Source organism: Archocentrus centrarchus, unplaced genomic scaffold (genome assembly GCF_007364275.1).
Source record: "Archocentrus centrarchus isolate MPI-CPG fArcCen1 unplaced genomic scaffold, fArcCen1 scaffold_26_ctg1, whole genome shotgun sequence".
Taxonomy (NCBI): domain Eukaryota; kingdom Metazoa; phylum Chordata; class Actinopteri; order Cichliformes; family Cichlidae; genus Archocentrus; species Archocentrus centrarchus.
Window position 1 is genome coordinate 5,975,233 of NW_022060256.1, and position 23,177 is coordinate 5,998,409.

At 42.8% G+C, this 23,177-nt stretch overlaps 1 protein-coding gene across 3 annotated transcripts in view; it reads left to right on the top strand.

Annotated features, from left to right (window-relative positions):
• The first annotated feature begins 3,248 nt into the window (after positions 1 to 3,248).
• Positions 3,249 to 23,177, top strand: part of LOC115775940 (protein yippee-like 1) — a 32,600-nt gene continuing 12,671 nt past the window's right edge. Inside the window, exons 1-2 of one of the 3 annotated variants that reach the window (XM_030723472.1) lie at positions 3,249 to 3,692; positions 11,554 to 11,838. In XM_030723472.1, the coding sequence (XP_030579332.1) occupies positions 11,722 to 11,838 (117 nt within the window). In that variant the 5' untranslated portion in view covers positions 3,249 to 3,692; positions 11,554 to 11,721. Of the gene's footprint in view, positions 3,693 to 6,782; positions 7,037 to 11,553; positions 11,839 to 23,177 lie in introns of those variants that run through there. The other 2 variants (XM_030723474.1, XM_030723473.1) reach the window with 2 other exon arrangements.

Genomic DNA, 23,177 nt, shown 5'->3' on the forward strand with positions numbered 1-23,177 from the left:
TCAGAGGCATTTTCAAACCAACAAATGTCAAACTTTCAATATAAGCTCAGTAGAACGTGTGGAGCATTTTGGATTCCACACTGAAGGATAAAAGGTTCCTTAAAACCTGCATTCTTTGCTGTGCCTTAGTGACCAGGCAGTCAGTCCAGGAGTCCCGTTTCAGACTGAAATTAAAATTCTGTTTCCAGTTTATCTGCTAAAATACTCAATAAACTCGTGTTAAAAGCAGAGTGTAGTACATGCAACAAAGTCAACACTGCATCTTCCACCCACCTTAACGGGGTTGGTAAGCAAATTGCAGGATTTCTATATTCGATGCTGTGATTGTGATACCATGTACCTCTTCACCAGGTGTTCAAAACACTTCTTGACCAGTGATGCTAGAGTGCCTGGTCTAAGGTCTTTGGGACCTGAAGGTGAAGAGGACTTGGCAAGTGATATTATGGATGCTTTTCCAAATATTTGGTATCCTGTGACTGTTTAAAGATCTAAAAATCTCAATAAAAACTGGCACTAGCTGTTAAGCACACTCCCACAGGCGCTGTCCAGGCCGGGGCTTTTCCGGGGCTTACAGTTTCTAAAACTTCTGATTCTTTAATGAAATCCAAGTCAGGGATTGGAGGGCTGGGAATCACTGCTGCTGCCGGTATCAAAGCAGCAAAGAAAGGTGTTGAGATAGTTATGCTGCTGTAGGCTCAGGCTGCTCAGGGGAGCTTCCTATGATGCACTCACCTTGATCCACTCCTGATGTGTTTTATATGCCACTAATGTTTGTGTTCTCTCTCGCATCCATCCATCCGTCCGTCTGTCCATCTGTCTATACATGAATCCATCCCAGGCCAGGTTGTGGGGCTAGTAGCCTAAGCAGAGAAACCCAAACCTCCCTCTCCCCAGCCACCTCCTCCAGATCATCCGGGGGGAACACCAAGGCATTCCTAGGCCATCTGTATCTCAGTCTCCATAGTTAATTTTGTTATTGTCGCTCTATGCTATCCTTTTTATCCTCATCTCTTTCCCCTCACCACCCAATCGATCACGGCAGATGGCTTCCCCTGTCTGAGCCTGGTTCTGCTGGAGGCCACTTCCTGTTAAAAAGAAGTTCTTCCTTCCTGCTGTCATCAGGTACTGCTCATTGTCAGACTGGTTATAGGTTTGACATGGCTTACATGTGGTTGTTTTACTTCCTGGGGTTGTTAGCTGGATGCCTGCAGGATCAGGGTCTGCTTCTCAGATGCCTGCCCACCACTGCAAGGTGTCTCATGCTTTGTGTCCACATGGGGCAAATAAGATTAATAATAAATAATGATGATCAATCAGAAAGGCAGTTATACTATATTTTATTTGAAGGCATATTTTCCCAGCTTCTTATGGTTTGTTTTCATGGGCTTATACGATCATCATTGTACACTCATGTATCCTGTCACCTGCATAACTGTCACCTGGTATTTCTTTGGATTTCAGGTGGGATAGATCAGCAGATCTTTTTTATTATTATTATTTTAACCACGGGTTTCTAGTGTGACTTTTGCATACATATAATTTTATGTGGCATTTTATCATTTTGTAGTGGGGAAAATTTCACTGCACCATAGAAATATTTACAATAATTAAGCATAATCCTCAGATTTAATGCTTCAAAGGGGACCGGAAGTGTTTTTTTCCATCGTACAGAAACGCCTCACACTGTGTTGTGGTAGTACTCAATGTGTCCGGTAGGTGTCGCTATGACATAGTTTATTATGATCTGCGGCGGCCTGTCCTACGTTTGATTCATAAATTCAAAACCTCATTCATTTTTTTTTCAGCTTAAAACCAAAGCAGGCTCAGCAGTTCGAGTCATTTTCTTTTATTTTACAAATTTGGAGTCAGTTTAAAAAAAATCTTAATTCATGAATCTGCGTTACGTCACGGGGATGTATACATTTATATTTAACTCACTAAATTTACAAACGTGAAGCCTTTTTGTTTTTTAAAGTCGGTGTATACATGCAAAATATATATTCAAAGATATTCAGATAAAAAGTAAACAGGTCGAGTAAGGTTTTAAAATTTACAAAATATATATTTATTTAAATTTAATATGATGGGGAATAAAATATATTTTGATGCCTGGTAGGAAAAAAAATCCTGCATGTATTTGAAAGTCCTGTAAACTCGAGCCGCGATCAGCTGTATTTATTTCTGACACTTTGTTTATCTGCGTTGTTTCGACCACGTGCTTGCAATGCGTCTAAGCATGCGCACTAAAGTATTGTTCTTTTGGCACGCGTCAGTGTCGGTGGCGCGCACAGCCGAAAACAACCACTAGCCACGTGGGCGCGCAGCGTCTTCGCTGGCCTCGGGTTGATTGGTGGCAATCCCTTTCCCCGCCCTCCCTCGCAGCTGATTGGTCAGGTGGAGAGTTTTTCCCGCGCTGATTGGACGCTATTTGTAGAGCAGGCTTTGTAGCTAGGCTGCTGCTGCCTTCACGTACCTCCCCAAAGAGCGAAATTGTGACAAAAAAAACTCGTTTTTCTCTATATTATTTGTTTTGGTTTGAAGAGTCGCGTCTAAATGTTGTTTGTCTGAGTGTTTTTAGACTTTTGGTGCAATAAAGAATGTATGACATGTGAAATATTCAGAGTGATAACAGAAATAAAAAGAGAGGGACGATCAGTTAGGCAGCAAACGTGGGCTGTAGCCAACTTTGGATATGGCGTCCACGATTTAGAGGCGATAGCAGGCCTAAACATCGAGGACATAAATATGTGCAGCTAAGAAAAAAAAAATCAACAAATGAACGAACTGTTTAGGCTCCTGCTTGTTTCCCGGACAGATGAGCAGCTGGGGGGGGGGGGTGCTTCTGAAAACTTTGGAAGTTGGGATTTTTTCGTTAATCAATGAATTTTTCTTTGTTTCTTCCTCATTGTAAATGCTGAATTTTCAAACGCATATACAGTAAGGGCTATCCGTGATTAAACTTGTGTAACACTTGAGCTGAAGTCGGTTTCCACGGTTTTTCCCACGCGTTCTGTTTGACACTTCTATGTCCTGCGACACATAAAGGCATCGCCGATAGATGGAAATAAAACTGCGCTTTTTCTGCACAAGTTTTACTTCGCAGGCTGCTGCGCGTTGATGCTAAAGAGAGCAGAGAGGCTGCAGACGCAGAGGAGACGGCTTTGTGTGGCAGATCCGCGCCGTGAACGCGTTTGTGCGTTAATCAAAGCGCGCTGCGCATCACAGCTCATTAGGATTTGAGTATAAATAAGGCCGCAGTCGGGACAGCTCGGCCTGTCCTGCCGCTGCTGTCGGAGAGCTAAAGGTATAGAAGTGAAACCCCCTCTTGAGGCTGCGAGCTGCCCCACCATGCACGCACTCTGATCCCAAACAAACGGATGGGATTTTACCTAAAACGGACCCACGGAGACGTCCCGCAGATTCCACGCAGGGAACATCCAGCGAGGAGACTGATGCTTTTGGAGACTTTTTAATGGCACCGGGCTCGACCTAAAGAGGCTACCGCTGCCTTTATGGGACGGTGAAGGTGTCCTGATTTATTTTCTTTTATTTCCTTTCCCCCCTTTTTTTCCTTTCTTTTTTTTTACTCTGTTTTTACTCGTATCCACACTCCTGGTCCAGAGGGAGAAGCTTACATTTCTTAACCGGGTTGTTTCGGTTCCCTAAAGGGGAGGAAGGCGAAGTGTTTTGGGGTAAGTGCAGAAGCAGTGACCTGCTGGAGGACGCGTGTACTGGTCAGATAATCCGGATTGTGGTGTTTTTAAAAGTGTGTGTTGTGCTGAGAGTTTGCAGCTTTGTTTCCTGTTGCACCAAAGGAGCTTTACTGTATTTAACCCCTGCTTTATGTGTCTGTGGCTTTGATTGAAACTGTGTAATGGGGGGGGGGGGAAGGTTTCACGCTCTAGATTCTGAAATTATATCATGTTTTGTGCATTTCTTTTTAAATCTTTAAATCTTAAATCTTTGCTCTTGCGGAATGGCAGCTCGGATGGATTTATGTAACTGCGGCGCTTCAATAACCTGCTTACATTAATTATAAGGTTACAACATCCTTTCCTTTCCTTTAATGGGACGCGTTTTGTAATTTGATCTCCAAGTTGCGTTCAAGAGCAGAAAAACCCAGATTTCCAGCTCCGTTTAGCTGATAATCTGCGCTGCCTTCATCACCACCATCATCATCATCGGTGCGCTTTTTTGGCTGCAGATCTCGGTCAGATTTGTGTGTGTGTGTGTGTGTGTGTGTGTGCGCGCGCGCGCGCGCGGGGGGGGCTCATAATGCCACGTGAACGGGCGACAAAAACACAGCGAAAGGACGGATTTCATAACGTTCACGCGCATGTCGCTTGTACCTCTTGAGGGAAGCTGCAATATTGTGTTTACATGCATCATCATCATCCTCCTCATCCGCCCTCGTGGTGAAGCAATAACGCTCCTCGGGGTTTGTTGCAACATGAACGTCCACACGCTGCATTTTTTTAATGAAAGATGTCAAAATAAACAAACTAACTGAAGGGGATCCGTTACTTGTTGTTGAGAGTAACGCGCGCTCAGGGTAAGGCGAGGACAGGTGTTACTGTGTGTAATGGGAGGCTTTTTATTGTCTTGTGTGATCATTCATGGCATCTTGTTCCAGATGTAGATGTCCAGTGTCACGATGATGCAGCGCTGACACATAAACAGCGCAGCAGCTGCGGGAGGAGGAGGAGGAGGAGGAAGGGGCGATCAGGCTGTTGTTTTTGTGTGTTTTATTCTATAAAAACATGAGTAAGACTCTTCATCACGGGGCAAAGCATAAAAGAAACCTACTGATCTTTATGATAGTGGCAAGTTTGTTTTACTGGCTGTCGTTGCCTCAGAGAAATGATCATAAAATCACCTTTATTAGATATTTATGGCCTTTCTGGTGTTTCTGACCCTCATGTGGTTTCAGGAAGTTTAACTGTTTTCTTGCAAAATACACGAAAGTTTTTCTTAATTATACTTGGTCAATCTACAAATTAATTATTGTTAATCTCGAAATAATTAATGACACAGGTGGTGAGTTGAGGGAAGATGAAAACAAACGCATCATCATCTTTATTTAACACAACTTTACAAACAGGAATATTTCTGATTTTTTTGTATTATTATTATTATTATTATTATTGCATGTGTATGAGGGAGAGGGCAGAAATCAGATTCTTATTCTCATCTTGTATTTATTTACACATCCGGGTGTCTGCGCGCTCCCTCCTCCCCTCTGCGGTGCGTTCAGGCCGCATGGGAAATAATCTCGTCAGTAAAAACAAGACAATAACAGATTTTTTTTCTTTGTTCTCTAAAGCAGAAATGTGTGATTTTCCTTTTGTAGCAAATAAGTAGATGACAGTTTGTCACATCAGAAACACAGACACCTAAAGTGTGATGTGATGAAACTAATAAAATGATAGATAAATGTGTCATTTATGATCAATTTTATAACTTAGAAAGTGGACACTTTTATTTTTAGTTTTTTTATTTTCTAAAAACTGAACTAAGCAGGGTAAATTAACTTACCGGAACAAGTTCATAGTAGAGAATTCATATTTAAAAAATCAAGTAGTTTAAGACTTTTTTTGGTCTTTTTTTTTTTGTATTTTGTCCACGTGTCACTCTTTATCTAAAAGGACCCCACTTCTTATTTTCACTGTAGACACATTTGAGTGCACATTTGCAGCATTTGGACCTAACATGGTATTTTTGGCTTAACTCCACTATCCTGCCTCCTTTATGTCTCACACAGTCAAACATTCTGGCACTTTTGAAGCAGGTTAAATTTGTGCTTTTTAAGTTTGCTCAGTGCCATGTCTCCTAAAAGATGACGCGCTGTCCTCGCAAATGTCTAATCTGGCCCTTTGTTTGTGGAGTTTGCATGTTCTCTCCAGGTACTCTGCTGTCATCCCACAGTCTAAAGGCATGCACGTTAGGTTAATTGATGATACCAAACTGGCTGTAGGTGTGGATGTGAGAGGTTTATCTGTATCTCTGTATTAGCCTCTTGCCCAGTGGTAAATGGACCAGTACTTAAGCAGCAGTACTCTCACTGAGCACTTAAAGTGCTTTTTACTACAGGCCACATTCACCTGCTTTCAAATACTTGATTCTACACACTCCCACTCCAATTTGGGCTTCAGTATCTTGCTAATTGGAAGGTCAGTGGTTCAATCCACTGACCTTCCAATTAGCAGAAGAAGGCTAGGATAAGCTCCACCCTCCGCATGGCTCTGAAGTGGATATGCAGCTAAGAATAATGGATGGATGGATAGTTGACACAAAATACCAAGCGTGGCTTTGTGGACGTCTACTGTGTACAATCCAGAAGTATTTTCGAGTTAAAAAAAAATGTCCTGCAAATATAGATGTAAATACTAATTGGTGGAAATCTTAGTTTAAAAAGAAGCAGAAAATACTTTGGGACTCTAAAATAATTAAGCTTCAAATACAGCAGCTACTAAAGGAAACCCATCAGAATAAATAAAGATACTTTATAATAATATGATAAAATGTGTTTATATAGCACTTTTAAAACAGAGTTTACAAAATGCTTTTCAAAAGCAGAATACTCAAAGAGTGGATTTGAATAGAAAGCCAGACATTCAAGTCACACAAAAACACTTCCCCCTGAATGCTACTCTTAATCTGGAATCCATCTTTCCCACGGGAACCTGAAGGCAGCGCGGGCACCTATTGGTCAGCTGGGCTGTTAATCAGAGCGCACTCTCCCTCCCACGTGGTGACGTTTCCGTACCAAAGTAACCAGGCCAGTCCATTACGCACACAAAAGGCACAACAAAAGCCCGTGTGGGGAAAAATGAGATCCGTCAGCACCCAAAGGACGCAACAATAAGTTCCCATCTGGCAGCATCACCCATGGACCAGAGCCTGGGACGCCGACAATCATTTATTTAACTCCAAAAAGCAACAAGAACTGCAGAAAACCCCAACAACACCTCTCTGCCTCTTCCTCCAGCAGGCAGTTTTCCACCAAGCCGCGCTCTGATCAGATCTGATCCAGGTGGTGAGTACAGCCGCAGCTGAAGCACTGTTTACCGAGAAACTGAGAGGAAAGCGGCGGACACGGTCCCGGCGTCGTGCTGGATTCACAGACGGTACCAGGCTCGGAAAAACAAACAATGAAAGCAGACGGCACACGGCGATACTGTTGCGCTTGAGCTGGCGTCGTGCTCTTTGTTGGGGATAAACAAATTTAGAAGAGGAGCAGGAGGAATGAGAGGAATCGGGAGGGCTGTAAATGCCTCTGATTGCAAGATTAAGTGCACTGGATTGAAAGAATTTGGGTGAAAACGCGTGTTGTGCTGTTGTTTTGGTCAAATTCAGTGATGAAGGCAGCGAGTCTTTTGTCTGGACACTCTTCCTGTTCGTGGTTACCAGAGACGCACACTGTGCTGCCTCTTTGTTTTCACTTTGTGAATATCAGCTGTTACCTCTGCTCTCCGCTCACACCGCCACCTTTTTGAATCCATTTTTGCTTTTATTTATCCTTCAAAACATTTTTTTTTTATTAAAAAAATAAAATAAAAATAAGAAGGCGATGAAGTAGACTGGAGTAAAAGGAGGAGATAATTGTGCAGAATTCAAAGCGTCAGTTTTAGTTGCAGAGATGCAGAAAATTTAAAGTTGCACCAAAGAAATGAACACAAATAAAGGCGCATGTGTTAAACACCCTGAAGTCAGCAACTTGGCTTATAAAGCTCGTGTGTGCGTGTGCGCGCGCGCGTGTGTTTACCTACCCCGTGCACGTGCTGCTGGGGTTAAACTGAGCTAATTCAGAGTGGGGATTTTGTCCTTTTCACGCAGGGATTAGGCCTCGGGCACCTGTGCAGATTATACAGTATGTATGTAAACGTGGGGCCTCCGGGCCACTGACTGTATAGGTGTGTGTTATGTGTGAGCATGTCCATACGTGTGTGTTTGTGTTTGCACAGCAGCCATGCCTCACGTCAGGGCTGCTTCCTGTTGAGTTGCGGAAGCTCCTTTGTTTTCTGTCTGGCTGCTCTCTCGGTGCTGCTCTTCCTGTTGCGGCACGTTGAGCTCAATTGGAAACTTCTAGAGCCTGTGAAACTCATTTTTTATTGTTTTCCCTCTCAGGGCTGCAGGGTTATTGCTTTTTTTCCTAATGGGGCAACCTTTGGTATGCAGAGACAATATACAAAGAGAGGCGTGCTGTAGATTTCCTTTCACTTTGCAGCAGCTCAGAGATAAAAATGAAAGTGTGAACTCTGAGAGTTCAGGTGCAAAGCGTGCTGGTTGGTCTCTGAGTGGGGAAGTAAGATCCCAGAGTGCACACACAGTTTGCTGTAGTGCATATTTTAGTCAGCAGAGGAAATGAGAGCCAGAGAACCCCCCCCCCCCCCCCCCCCCCCCCCCCCCCCGGCCTTCTGGTTTCACAGGGGGCGCTCTTGAGCCCCCACATATAAACATTTCATGAGGGGAAATTTTTTAACTTCAGTCAGTTTTCATCATGATTTTGACAGAACAGGTCGAGAAAAAAATACAGTTTTTGATGATAGTAAACCGGATTTCTGCGGGTGTCGAGCATAGACATATATACCATCACAGCACCGTGAGCTCCTTTATGGCCTCGGCCATCTTGATTTGGGGCATGAAGCCAAATCTGACTTCCCTGTAAGAAGAAGAAGGAAAAAAAAAAAAAAGAGCAGAAGCGTGGTTTTATTTCAGTTTGGGCATGTTATTGAAATGCATTTGGATAAAACTTAATGAAATGTGTGCTGTTTGTATGGAAGCAGGTGTGAATAATCATTTTAGTCATTTAGAACAACAGACTCCCTTTCATTGAGCAGGTTGCTCCCTGCTGCACCCTGATCTGCAGTCAGATTCTGTACAGTGGGACTAACAGGAAGTGGGATGGCTCCCCTACATCTGAATATGCACAGTTCAAAACATCATTAATATTATTTACCCAGTTATGTTAACCATGCCAACCAAACTGATGTCCGCAGATTAGTCAGAGATGCTGGCACCAAGCTTTGTAGCTTTAAGAAATCTAATCAAGCTCTAGTCCAGTTAATTTTACCGGTCTTAACCTAGTAAACTTAGTTAACCTGATTAGCATTCTGCTAGCACTGTTGTGTAGGAGCTAAAGACTTTGAATTTCTGATGAAGTTATTGTGCAGTCCTCATTTTGTTTAGCAGGAAAAATAGCTAAAAACAATCCATAATAGAAAGACAAATCTATCAAATCTGTGGCAAAGTTAAAGAAAGGAGGCGAAGGCGACTTTTTGTCAGGACTCTGGAGCCTAATCAGAGCTAAAAACACAGAAAATAACAGACTTTGATTCAGCAGCTGGTCAGAAACTCTGTGTTAAGGTGCTCTGTGTCTCCCAGCTGCTCATAAACTGCTGCAAACATTAGCACAGCATTCCTGGGTGTGTTTGTGTTGCTCAGCTGTCCCCTCATGGCAACAAAATCAATGAATGTACCTTCATGAGTCGATCAGTCACCTTTAGCACATTGAGAGTAAATACAAGTTCATAACAATAAGTGATATTTTAAGTACAATACTCAGCAGACTTCTGGAGTTCTCCTTTGGTTTCTGACCCCAGGACACTGGAAGCAGGTTTTATTGGGTCAAATAGGTTCAAAGGTCACTGAGGATGGTCGTTCATTTAGTTTCCAGAGTGGGTTTGCTCATTAGTTTAGTTTTATTTTCTTATTTTTATTAAAGAGAGTGTATTAGTCAGACAAGATATGGCTGTTACACTTTGTGAAGGATGTTGAGTCCCGCAGACGTCCCAGTAATCCCATCCTGGGTTTGACCGCCAGACTAAAACTAAAGACATTTACTTTATATTTTTATCTGACTTTAGTTTTATTTCAGTTAGTTGGATGTTTTTTAACACCCACTTTTAGTTTTGACTTTAGATTTAGTTCTCTGTCATAACCTTGGGTGGGGCCTCCGGGATCGGGCATGTTCAGGCAAGTCCGTGGAAGTTTGACATCTGTGAAAAAGTCTGCACACAGTTTGGATCAACTTTAATAATTAAGTTAATTATTGAAAAACATTCTTGCAAAGACCTGTGTAAACGTTTTGTGATTATCATTAAATTTTTTTTTCTTTTTTTTTTTTTACTGGCACCTAAGAACACATTTTTCTGCCGGGACAGAGATGATTTATTTAGAAGTTTGTAGCCTACACAGGTGTGCCCAAATTAGCCTTACAACCCTCCCTACCTGCAGACTCCCGCAGGGGGAGATCCTGCAGCGAGAGCAGAAACGGTGTGAAAGTAACATCTGCATGAATGCAGGAGCCACCGAGTCCCTGCGGGACAACAAGGTAATCAGTGTCACTCACTTCACCTGTGAGTGGTTTTAATGTTGTGGCTGATCGGTGTAGACTTGTCATTGTAGCTTTTTTTTTTTTTTGGGAGGATCTCGGGTTTAAAAAAAAATCCTAAATATGCATATTTTATGTGAGCATTAATGTCATATTTGGTCAGCTGGGATTCAGATTCTTGCAGCACCAAAGTCCCGACAGCTGCACAGCAGGAGAGGGAAGTGTTCACGTGGGTGGATGTTTTGCATCAGTGCAGACCTGCAGAGACTCTTTAAAAGCTCGCACCTTCCTCACGTTTTTGTTTCTCAGCAGCTGTCGTCAGCTGAGCCGCTGTGCGTTTGTTACTGCGGTGCTGCTGAATTCCTGTCAGCCCTGAAAACACGATGAAGCTTCTGTTTATGCTTTTTCCGCTCTGTGAGGGCTTAACAAACATTTCACACACGCTTGCTTTCAGTTTCACCTCTAAAACAATCGTCTCTGGCCTCTTCAGACGCCGTATTCCAAGATGCCGTCAACAGATCTGACTAATGGTTTCCTCTGACATCAAACCCCAGAAAGCTGATTCATATAAAGAATCATTTCATCACCCGTCCGAGTGATTTCTTCATTCGACACTGAATAAGTCACTTGGACGGGTGATGAACTGCGTCGCTGCGTCCAGATGAACAGAATCAACTTTTTGGGATTTCCTTGCCTGGATTATTGCTCGTGCATCACACTTCCAACAAAATGTCAATGATAATGAGCCATAGTGGCATGAAACATAATGAGCTACTTGAAACATGGCTATCTAAACAGTATAAGAGTCGGTGCCAGTATTTCATCTGCATTTAGGTTCTAAATACAGGATGTTTTTGTCAGCTATGAATTATGATTCTTTATTTTTTCCCCCAGAGAAATTCCACTAACTTATCTCTGAGGCTGTTAATCTCATCTAGCATCTTTCAGTCTGAAGGCAGTAAAGGTGTTTGAGAGCAGGTGAAACGTGTTATGCGGCTTCTGACTCGTTGTCGTATTAAGTTACATAACCATGCAGTAATGTTGGTAGGGGACAATATGCGACTGTAATCACTTAATAGGTGATTCTAATCAAATGATTGTTGCAGTGAACGAGCTGTGTTTATATTGGAAATGCAATCAAGATCATGAGTGCTATAAATAGGAAATGTGGAACGTGCCGCTCACCGCATCGCCTCTTTCCCTTTCCCGCTTATCCGCAGGTTTGATTTTCTCCTGTGGTGTCTGTGTGGAGCGTGCCACACACCCACTCCACAACAACGACGGCTTTTGCTTGCATCTTCCAGTGTTTCTTCTGTCAGCAAGTCCAGCAGAGCTGCAACTCTTCCAGTGCCAGCCCTGACACCAGCGAGGAGCCCTGCCCCACTGACATGGTGAAGATGACCAAGTCCAAGACCTTCCAGGCTTACCTGCCGTCCTGCCACCGCACCTACAGCTGCATCCACTGCCGGGCACATCTGGCCAACCACGACGAGCTCATCTCAAAGGTATGACAGCTCCACAGGTGTTCACCCGTCCCTATCCTTCATGTAAAGCCACCCGGCAGCATTTCACATGACTTCAGCTGGTCTGTTTTTATTTATGGAAGAGCGAAAGCTTCAGGGGTTTTGCACTTGTCTCACAGCAGCTGCATTTGGTGCTGTCATGAAGGTCAACTGGAGAGAAATATTACATTAGTGTGGCGTGCTGAAAACACCCTGATCAGCAGTGAGTGTTGGCCCTCTCCTTAAAGCTATAAATAAAAGCTGAGAGTGTCGGGCCATTCTGTAAGCTATAAATAAGTGTGGATAATGTGATGTAGTCGAAGAAGCAAATGTAGGTTACTGTGGCACAGCAAACTGTTTTTAGCCATACTGTCTGAAAACATGTGACGCGAGAGCAGAATAACGAATTAACCCGAACGAGCGCCAGCAGGCTGCTCAGCAGAGCGCACAACGCTTCTGTTTGTTTGACTGCTATGGTGACCAGCGCGCCTCAGGAACTTCTCATGATCTGCTGTGCTTGCTTGAGCCGAGAGCAAACTTTTAGTTATATAAAACCTAAAATGTGAGTTCGGAACAGTTATGAGACGGGCCTCGGCCGACAGACGCGTCTCTCGAGTCCCATAAACTGGCCCCACTTCCTGAGTTCACAGCCTTCAGGTCTGAAAAATGGAGCCAATGTGGAAGTGCGTAAACCTGCAGTCTTTCTGAAGGCCAACAGGGGGCAGGTGATTTGGTTGCAAAAGGAAGTCAGATACTATAGAAGTATGTGGAGGGATAGCAGCCAATAAACTCCTTGATCAGTGCTTTCAGTAAGCACTTCTGTTCATGGCTTCAGTTACCAGTTTGACATTTACAGTGTGACGTATGTTTTTATGCATTATGATCCCTTTTGGACAGGAAACTAAAACTCAGTTTAAGGTGGAGTTGTGCTTCTTTATTCTCAGACCTGAACACGGCTGCCTCGTGTTAGAAATAAGCTGCATCATGTGCTTTAAAACCTAAACGACCCACTTTAGGAGATTCACGGTACAGTATATTATTATAGACTGTATACCAAAGATGGACATATCCACCTTGACATCACCCATTGGTTAGTCCTGCTGTGAAGGCTCGAGTTTAGCATTATTGATGGCGCCATCTTGTTTTTCTCTTTTTTTTGGGGGGGGGTGGAAATGACCATATTTGAATGATTGGGTGTAACGATGAGCTGCCAGCTTGGTGCATGCTCTATCATTGGTGCAGGGTAACATACAAATAATAAAAACTGGAGCACAGACTTCATGGAAACACTGTTGGCACATTTAACCACACAGTGAGCCAGAACACGTACCACATGACCGCATTATAAATGCTTCTGAAGGTGCCAACAGCACAAAGATGGGCGAAAGGTCGAGTTTTTGCCACTTCTGGCTTCATTTCTCAGCCCCAGAGGCCTTCTCTTGATCCTAATCAGTGCGGCTTTAAAATAAGTGGTACTCGCTGTAAGGAGCTGATTGAGCAACACGTGTGTGTGTGTGTGAGTTGGAGCAAAGTTCAGCTCTGAAAGCTGTGAAAAGTTTAGTTTTGTGGGTGAATTTTGCTGCGTTTCATAGTTAAAGTCAAACACTGATGTTATGCAGACTCATCTGGAGATCAAAATGAATATCATGTTTTTCTTAGTAATCACGGGGGCGACTTTCTCAGCCTGATCTGACAGCATCCTCGTAATAATTTGTGGTGAATAAATATGCCTAAACTGTGAGTTCTCACTCAGCAGTGACTGTTGTGTTAGTTGTGGCAAATGACACATGAAATTTTATATGATGCTTACCTTCCTTATTGCATCTCCAGAGCTCGCGTGTCTGTCTGTGCTCGCATCTGTGTTTTGCTTCTGCCCATAAATTCTCAGAGGCTGGGATGACGGGCGCGGTTTCTATTATTACGACGCTGCGTCTGCAGAGCACTAAGGAGCTGGCCGGTCTTTTAAAGTGTTACGGCCGTGGCTATTTTTGTTTCTGTGGCTGTTCTTGAGTTAAAAACGTCAAAGCTGAAAGCACTGCCTCGGCTCACTGAGCATCTTTGGTAACCTCGTACGTGCTTTGAAAATCTTCTGTGAGAAATCAAGACGGACGAGCTTCATATCTGCCCCGCCGGCCGCGCGTTTTCCAGGAGTCTGGGGACGTGTTTTTGTTCGTATTTGGTCACATCGTGTATCGTCATGTAGATAAGTCTTGATTTAGCTGTTAAAGAGCTGCAGCAGGTGCCTGTTGCAAAATGTCAGCCATAATGTCATCAGTCTGCATCATTTCTGTGAACAAAAGCTTTAAAAAATCTAAATGCATGGAGGGATGAAGGGGAAGCACTTAAAACAGTGACATGAAATCGTTAACTCTCTGACATTAATTGACTAAAAGTCTAAAAAAATATGAGTTAAATTTTAAGTTGTCACAAATGAGCACAAAAACCTCACCTGTGTTACACTCTCTTCCTGATGTGACTAATGTTCCTGTGACTGTACTTTTCGTTCTAACTTCACCTTATTTTTTAGGAAAATTACCTTCATTATCATCATCATCATCATCCAGGCCTGTTGAAGGTAAAAACCGTGTGCCACACATTGAATCCAGTGTTCCTGTCAGACTATTGTCAGAGAAATTCATTTCTCTGACTCTGTGACCTGAAGTGAATCTAGACGACACATTATTATAAGTGTCACAAAGTGTCTGGCAGTTCCCGTCTGGCTTTAAAGTAGGTAATCGCAGGGAAAACCTCTGAAAGATGCTCCAGGAAACATTCTCCGATGGGCAGCTTAAAGCACTCAAATTTTAAAGACATAACGCTGCAATCTGTTTATGAAAAATGTAACCTTTCAGCTCTTTAACCTTTTATATTCAAGCATTTTATGTTGCTTTTTTATAGGCAGATATTATAGAACAGGTTTTTTTTTTTTTAATAGACCTTAACCTCACCTTACAGTATGTTATAAACATGAGCATTATTTTTTATTTTGCACATATAAACATTAGATGTGATTTCAGAAATATTGGAAGCGTAATTGAGCTGTTGGGTCTTTGAGCAGAGGTGTCGGTGCAGACGCAGTTCTGCACCGGTGCCTGGCTCACTTTTGGGCACCAGAACCAGTACTTGGTAGTAGAAATATACGGAAATGCTTCTAGAGTGGTCACATAGACGAAGCAACCGGTCCTACACAACATGTGAGCCCTCCTCCATCATCACCAAACCCCTCTGGTATGAAGTGTCTGCAGAGTCCAGGAAAAAACAAACCCTCATCATTAGCTTCTCATCATAAATGACTGCTGATGGTTTCGTAGCTGCCTGCAAATGAATCCCGTCTTCAATAATGATCAAGTCTAGCAGAGAGAAAAACAAACAAAAAACTCATTTTATAGTCAGAACACACAGCGGGACGCTGAGGATTCAGCCAATTTCCCAAAATGAAATTGTCCTGCCAGGGCTGGTCATTCATCAGCCCGCAGAGAATGACAAACGTGAACCTGAGTGAAATAGAAACGGCTCTGTGGCCTCTCAAAGTTTCCGAGTCTGTTTATTACACGATTTCTGGGTGTTGAAGTCCACGCCGGCGTTTGGAGCCACAAACACGCAAAGCCGTGAAAGTGTTGCTTTAATGCCGGTCGTAAATCGGCGGCTGGTGAGGAAAGTTTCTGAACTGTGAGATGAAGCAGAGCAGAAGCGGTGACCTTTATGTGTTATAATACGAGAGTGACGGAGCGCTGCACTAAGCTGATTATTTAAATGGCAAAGATGATCAATCTGAGTGCAGAGCTCACAGACTTAAGTTGTTTGTACGCTGGACAAAAAAAACTAACACTGAGGTCTGAAACCTCTGCCATCTAAACTGAGTGCAGCTGTGAAACACATCAGAGTCCTGCAGTGGAAGTGTCAGAGCCTGTGAAGTATGAGTTAGCCTATCATATGTGAGCACTCTGTAGTGGGAACAGTTGTAAAGTGGGGGTGGGGGGGCATCTATTAGCATGAATAGGATTATTCTGAAACAGATGAAGGTCCTGGTTCGAATCCAGTCTGGCGTCTGCATGTTCTCCCCCTGTCTGTGTGGGTTCTCTCAGGCGCTCCAGCTTCCTCCCACAGTCCAAAGACGTGCACGTTAGATTAATTGATGATTCTTAATTGGCTGTAAGTGTGAATGTCTCTCTCTCTTTCTCAGCCCTGCGGGCGACCTGTCCAGGGTGCAGCCTGCCTCTCGCCCTGTGACGGCTGTGATGGGCTCCAGGGGAAGAAAGTGTCTAGATGGATGTCAGATGGGTAAAAGAGCCACAGGTTTGAGACCCCCAGACTTGACACCTGTTAACATCTGGCTTCAGTGGGAAACGTTCAGATCCCTGCAGCAGTCATGGTTATTTATCAGCTCTGGTGCTCCTGAAATTAGCCTCCAATCAAATTCAGGCGCACTTTTTCCATTATACAAAAAATGACTCTCAGGTAGACACAATGATTTTTTGCTGTATGTGACTGTTGTCAGCTCCATGAGTTTGACAAGACTGAAGTAAAAGATAAAAAGTACCTGCAGTAATATCATCACTGGCCCAGGTGCTGCTCTACTCACTGTTTTCTGGAAACATGATGCAGCAAGAAAGAGAAAAAAAAAAAATCAAAGCATCTTTTTGTTTTTAAGCAGGTGTCCTGTGGTTAAAAATCCTGCATGTATGAGCTCATTTTCTTGTAAAACAAATATTAGAAACTCAGTTAGTGAAAGCAGAAAGGCAAGCTCAGTGAAAAGCTTCACCGCCAGCCTCTCAGAAGCTTCAGAGGCCTCAAGGTGGTAAGTTTGGAGTTGTGAAGTCTGCACAACAACAATTTCACTGGGTTTTAATTTTTAACGACCGTCATAAATCATGAATGTGATGTGCCTTTAGCTGGGGGGGGGGGGGGGGGGAGGCTGTCCTCATTTATCTGCGCCTCACTTAACCTGTCCCGAGCCATGTCAGATATGTGGATTTATCGCCGCGCACAGCGAAGACAGTGACACGGCAGAAAGAAGGTGTTTTATGCAGCGAAGCTTTATTGGGTCCTGTGCCGGGGAAATGAAATTGTTGCTGCGACAAAGTCTAACTGAAACCAGGGGGGGAAATATGAAGCTGTAAATGAAGAGCAGTTTAGCCGATGTGGCTCATGCAAATATCCTTCAGTTTAGGAAGAAGAAAAATGTGGAGGAATAACATGATTAATTCATGGGATATTATTTAAATCAAGACATCATAATTATTCTCTTCCTGTTTGTTTCACGTCCTCCGTGGGTTCGAGGTGCATGCATGGAAGAAAACAACCTAAACTTATATAACGCAGCTCATACTGGACGGTCAAAGCATGGCTCAACTGTAGTGGAAGGAAGTGGAGCTAAAACAAACCCTGGCCCCTTTATAAAAAAAACTGCCCTGTAACGAACGGGCGATTCATCAAAAACCTCCACATTTTTAACTCTTATCAGTGACTACTCGCTCATAATCAAGCAGCAGCTTTTTTTGTAATCTCTGTGCTAAACTTCTCCATGAACTCACACTCAGTGGAGACAGCAGCTGATAAAGGCATCTTGAGGCTGAACAGAGACTTGCTGAACGTTTTAGTCTTCTGAGCTCCGTCATGGCCGGTCAGCATGTTTTGGAGGTCAGTTTGACTCTCTGGTAACTCCGTGTGGCTCGGACAGAGGAGAGCGTGCAGCCGGGAACAAAACAAATGCTTTTACAAACTCTTGGCTGTGACGGACCGTCAACGGTTCAGAGGTGCCAAATCTGGAGGTCAGCTGTTCGTGCCGGCTCACAGATGAGGTTTTTCCAGAGCGAAGTTCCCAGAGAGCTGTTTTTAAGAAAACACGCAGTGCCAGGATGCACTTGTGAGTGCTGTATTTCACTGAAGACAGGCCTGTGTGGTTCAGGTGCTGTTAGGTGCTACTGGTATCTGATCATGCATAATTTTATGTAGAAGTGTCAGCCAGAGGACACTGTCTGTTTGTCTTTTGATATATTAAAATGCAGTTATGCGGACTTAAAACAGACGTTGCAGAACTTGAATGTCTGGAATGGCAAATATCTCATCAGGGTCACAAGTTTATGTTTTATTATAAGTGCCAAACCCACCTTTCCTGTGCTGCAGCAATTCCTCTTGATGTTCTCGTTGTGACTTATGAGCTGTTGCCTCCTGATGATTCGATGAAAGCAGCATAATAATGATGTCAGGCGGCAGTGCTGTAGAGGTCAGCGTGGGAGGGGCTGCAGGTGTTCATGTGTTGTGCCTGTCTGCTGGACTTATTAAAATCACACCACATTGTTTGCAGAAGTTCCTCACTGGAGCAGGAATGCTGGAAAACCAGTTGCACCAGAGAGCTTCAGACTGGGAAGTGATTTATTACTTCGCATTAGCCACGTCCGTGCTGGCCTTTGGACGGCTTGTGGTTTTTATTTCCATGGGAATAAATTAAACCTGTCTTGTTTTGTCATGAATTATTAAGGAATCAAACCACCGACATCCTGCTGCTGTGTTTACTAATATATAACTAGAGAAGCTATTCTTGGGTTTGCAGTTACGCTGACTTAAACAGACGTTGTGGTTACAGCTGAGAGGCGACGTTTATATACCTCAGACTGTCCCGGCAGTTTAACGAGGCTCAATTATGAAAAGGCCGGTATAAAAAAATGACACTTAGGACAAACTGATCCACAACACTGCACCAGACATTCATGTTTCTTTAACAAAATGTCCAACATAATAATTTCCTTTAAGCAAATAATTGCACATCGGACCTCATCCCTCATTCTTCCCTAACAATAAATAATCATAAGTAATCTGAAATCCAATCATCATTTGCAGCCAGTTGGTTTTAGTAATTGCCAACAAAAGGCGTTTGTCCCCATTTTGTATTTAATTTTATTTATTTCTACAATAGAAATAAATAAAATTGTGCTGTTGGTGCTCTGCTCTGGTCCTGTGCTGCTCGGCCTTCTGAAACTTCTGAAAAATCACTATATGTGAAAGTTTTCACCCAGATAACTGAAACCTTGGACGCGTTTAAGCACCTCTATCTGGATTTATGAAGAACCCTGTTCGGTGACGGTGTTTTCTGTCGAGTCTCTAAAACACCAGCGACCAGCTGACTGGGTTGTGTTGCCCTGTTTACTGGACTCGAGTGACTGATGGCGGGTGACCTCATTAAGCCAAACAATCCACCTTAATAATAATTGGATTTGATTAAGAGAGCTTCCTCGGACAGACTGTTTTTCTCTTAACGTGAGGTGTAGCTGTGCGCTGTTATTCTGCCTGCGTAACACTAATACGCATACATGTTTTTATCATGAGTCAGAAACCTGAAGTACACATAATGTTTAACTCACTTTGTTAGTTTTAATTAAAAAAGGTAGAAGAATTCCAGAGAGATCAGATATTACAAAAGGCTGCGTGCCCTTCATTTGAAATGCAGATATTTCAATTAAAGTTCAATTACCAGGCTTTCATCATGGTAAGTATCAGAAGGGTTTCTCAAGGCCTCTGTGCATGTGCTGCTTCCTGCAGCCACACAGGAGATAATTTCACTATTGTAGCACCTGCAGTTCAAGCACCACATAATTAATACTGAAAGCAATCAGAAAATCCAAATAACAGGACAAAAAAAAAAATCCCTGCAAATGTCGGGAAAACTGGTGATGCAGTGCAGCAGCCTTTAAATATGAGTAAATTTTGCATGTTGCATAACACTAGCATATTGACTCACAGGATGTAGCCACAGCCAGAGCATAGCCTGCAGAAATGGGGGGGGGGGGGGGATGCAGTGTAGATATTACAACTGTTTAAATTAAGAGAAAAAAAAAAAAGCTTGTAAATCCTGTGACTTCGAACAAGTGCAGGAACGTGTTTTTAATCTTTTTCTGTTGTTTGGCAAATTCAAAATTTATTTTTTTTTTTCAATTTTAAAAACATATTTTTAATAATGAAGTATTTAAAATAGTCTTAGGGAAAAGGGCAACTTAAGAGTTTTTGTTGTGGCCACCAGTGCATCACCTAAAAATGGTATAAAAACCAGCACATCCTCACATTTATGTTTTACTTTTATTAATTTTCTAAAATAATAGCTTTGCCCACGCTGAGATGTGAGTTTGCTGTCTGTACTGCACACTTAAACGTCGCCTGCACGTCCTCGTTTGACTTAAGTAAAAGTCTGTTTAATATTGTTGTGCTATTGAAAATAAAATAAAGGTATTCTCGAACAGCAGAGAGCCCTGAGGGCGTCTCGAGCCGCAGACTCCCCACAGGCCAGGCCGGGTTATGACGATGACCTCGGGGAGCAGAGCCGATGGATGCGACCATTTAATATGTTAGTTGGTCATGTGACAAATGAGACAGAATTTCCACAACATTTCAGATGTTAGACTGAGAAAACACTACCTTTTTATAGCATTTTAATGTCTGATTTCACACAAATGCATCATGAAAATATCGATATCTGGAAATCATTCTTAATATCTTTATTGATTTTTGACCGTACTGCTCATTGATCTATTAATAAACTCTCCATTCTGCGCCCCACCTCGCTGCCATGTGTGTTTAGTAGTCTGAGGCGGCATCACTGGTCCTCAGCATCAAGCCTTCTAAGCCGATTATGTTACTCAGGAGAAGATGACACCGTAGTCTGGTGTTTTCCACTACATGGTGCCAAGTACTGCTCGCCTTGGCTGTGTTTGATTTTCATCTAATGTGAAAGTATCTTGCTCCAGTACCACATTTCTTATAATGTGTTTTGTTTTTTTCCCCCCACTGTGCGTGGTCTAAGAGGAGGAGAAACTAGAGGTCTTAAGGCCTGCTAAAAACAAAGGGAAGTGTTTGGAGGAGCTCTGCAGGTTCTGACTGAGTGCTGGAAATCCCCTGAGTCAGGTATAAAAAGAATGACATTTCTCCTGCCCGAGCTTATGCACCAAGTCTTCGAGGCATGCCAGCCGGTGAGGGAGGATGCAGATGGAGCAGCCTGAAAGAGAGGATTAACCTGAGCACACGGACCAGAAGGAAGTGTGGCAGGCACACTTTCCCCTCCCCCTTCAGCCACTTGGCTAAATATGGGAAGCTTCTGGGGGTGAAAATGTTGATTACTGCAGACCTGAGCAGAGGTGGTGATGCTTTCATGGTAGAACATGCAAAGTAAACAAAATGCACCTGCATCAGTTGCATAAATATTGAAAATTAATTGCAAAAATTAACACGTTTGTTTGACTGTTTGCCGAGCTTTGTGCTCTTGCATGGTGAATTTGCTGGAAATGATGCTAACTTAATAATGTAAGCGATTTATCTTTTTTTTTTTTTTTTTTCTTTTTTTCAAGCTTATATTAAAGCAGGCAGCTGATTTTTATTTTTATTTTTCACTGTTGTGGTTTAGTTGAGGCTAAAGCTGTGGAGAGTCTGACTTGTTACAGTTCCTAAGCTATTTTTGTCAGACACTCTGCTGGATTTGTTAACATGAAGGGCAGCAAGATAATCATTGACATGGTTTAATTTCAGTCAACACCTTCAACCAAAACACGCTGAACACGAGAAGTGTGGCCACAAAATCGGATCAGACACATGTTGTTATTGTCATCCCGAGCACGCAGCTTCTTTTCAGCGTAGCTGTCGCTTCATATTTTTATCAGATGTGGGTTACATCTCACGGCAGATAGTGATACGGCATCCTGAAATCAGAGCAGCGGTTAAGAGCAGAGCGTGAAGGCCTGCAGTGTGAACGTGGTCCTGGAGCGGGACGATGCAGCCTGAATACTGACGAGTGTTTTATTCAGCACCTTGGCCTCGTCCCACCCATCAGGCTGATGGAAGTCCCTCTAATGGATTGATCACACTTTTCATTTCTCACCATTAACAGACGCAGGTCCATTTGTGCTTTTTCTTTTTTTCCTTCTTCTTTTAAACCCTCTTGAAGTGGAGATTTGCCAAAACTGTGACAGAGAAATCAATTTAATATTGCTCTTCCTCTTTTTTAATTTATTTATTTTAAAACCCCCATTGGAACAGGAAGGTTTTATTCAATCTTTTTGTAGCAGTGATGTTTAAGGTCACCTGTTAAGTCCAAAGTGAAATATTTCAGAAATCACTTAGTTTGAATTACAATGCCAGAGAGGGTGAACAAAACAGTCTACACATGCAAAAACTCATAGTGACAGAATTGTTGCATTCATTGCTCATAAACTATGGTCTGATTGTGACAGTTGTAGACGAGAGTGATCACTTACAGTGCATGCAGCTGCAGACTGTAAAGGAGCTGAAATAGCAACTGTGAGTTGTAGCGTTGTTCATTTGTGGAAGTCTGGTTTCTGACAAATTCAGTTTTATTTAAAATGACACCAGTTGACAACAACAAGGCTCTTTATATTGTGTGTAAAGACCCTAGAATACAGGAGAGAGAAACCCAATAATCAGACAAGCCTTTATGAGCAAACACTTGGCGACAGTGGGAAGGAAAAACTCCATATTAACCCAACCTGGGAGCTGGTTCCACAGAAGGGGAGCCTGATAGACGAAGGCTCTGCCTCCTAGTCTACTTCTAGAAACTCTGTAATGTGATCCTAAACGGTCTTTAGATGTGGTTTGATCATTCAGGACTGGGTCTGCTCCTTTCATGAAAGCTCAGTTTGCATGACCATGCATGATATCTTGATCCAAACAACTTTCACAAACCTTAATAGAAAGCAAAATGCACAAAACTGGAAACAGACCTGTTCACAAACTGTTGCTCTCTCTAGGATGAGCTGTCCTGTAATAATCACACCAAGAGAACAACATACAGTCCTAGAGGAGGTGGGAAAAGAACCACCTACAGAGCCAAACCCCAGCAGAAATCTTATGTGTCCACTATCAGAAAACCTCCAGCACGTCTCGAGTTTTAAAGAGACCGTTTGGATGTTTGGACGTTTCTGGAGTTTTGTGGAAGGACAAGATAAAAGTTTTAAAAACCTGACCTTAACTGTGAATGCCAAAGTTTAAAAAGCAGTTTAACAGGCAGATTTGGGAAATGCAACAAGATAGAGGCCCAACGCAGCAAGTAAACCAACAGGGCGTACCCGCCTCTCACCCTGTGGTAGCTGGGATAGGCTCCAGCACCCCCGCAACCCTGAAAAAGATAAGCAGCGAAAATGGGTGATTGGATTTTTTCATTGTGTTTATAACCAAATTCAAACCATCTGTCATTAGTTGGTATTGACTTTTCACAGTTAAATCTAATATATCCTAATATAGCAGATCCGTGAGTGAATCCCACAGGATTTAGTTCAGGCTCCAGCTTAAAATTTGCTAAAAATGGAAGCCAACACAAAAATGCCAGATATGCAGTTCTTCCA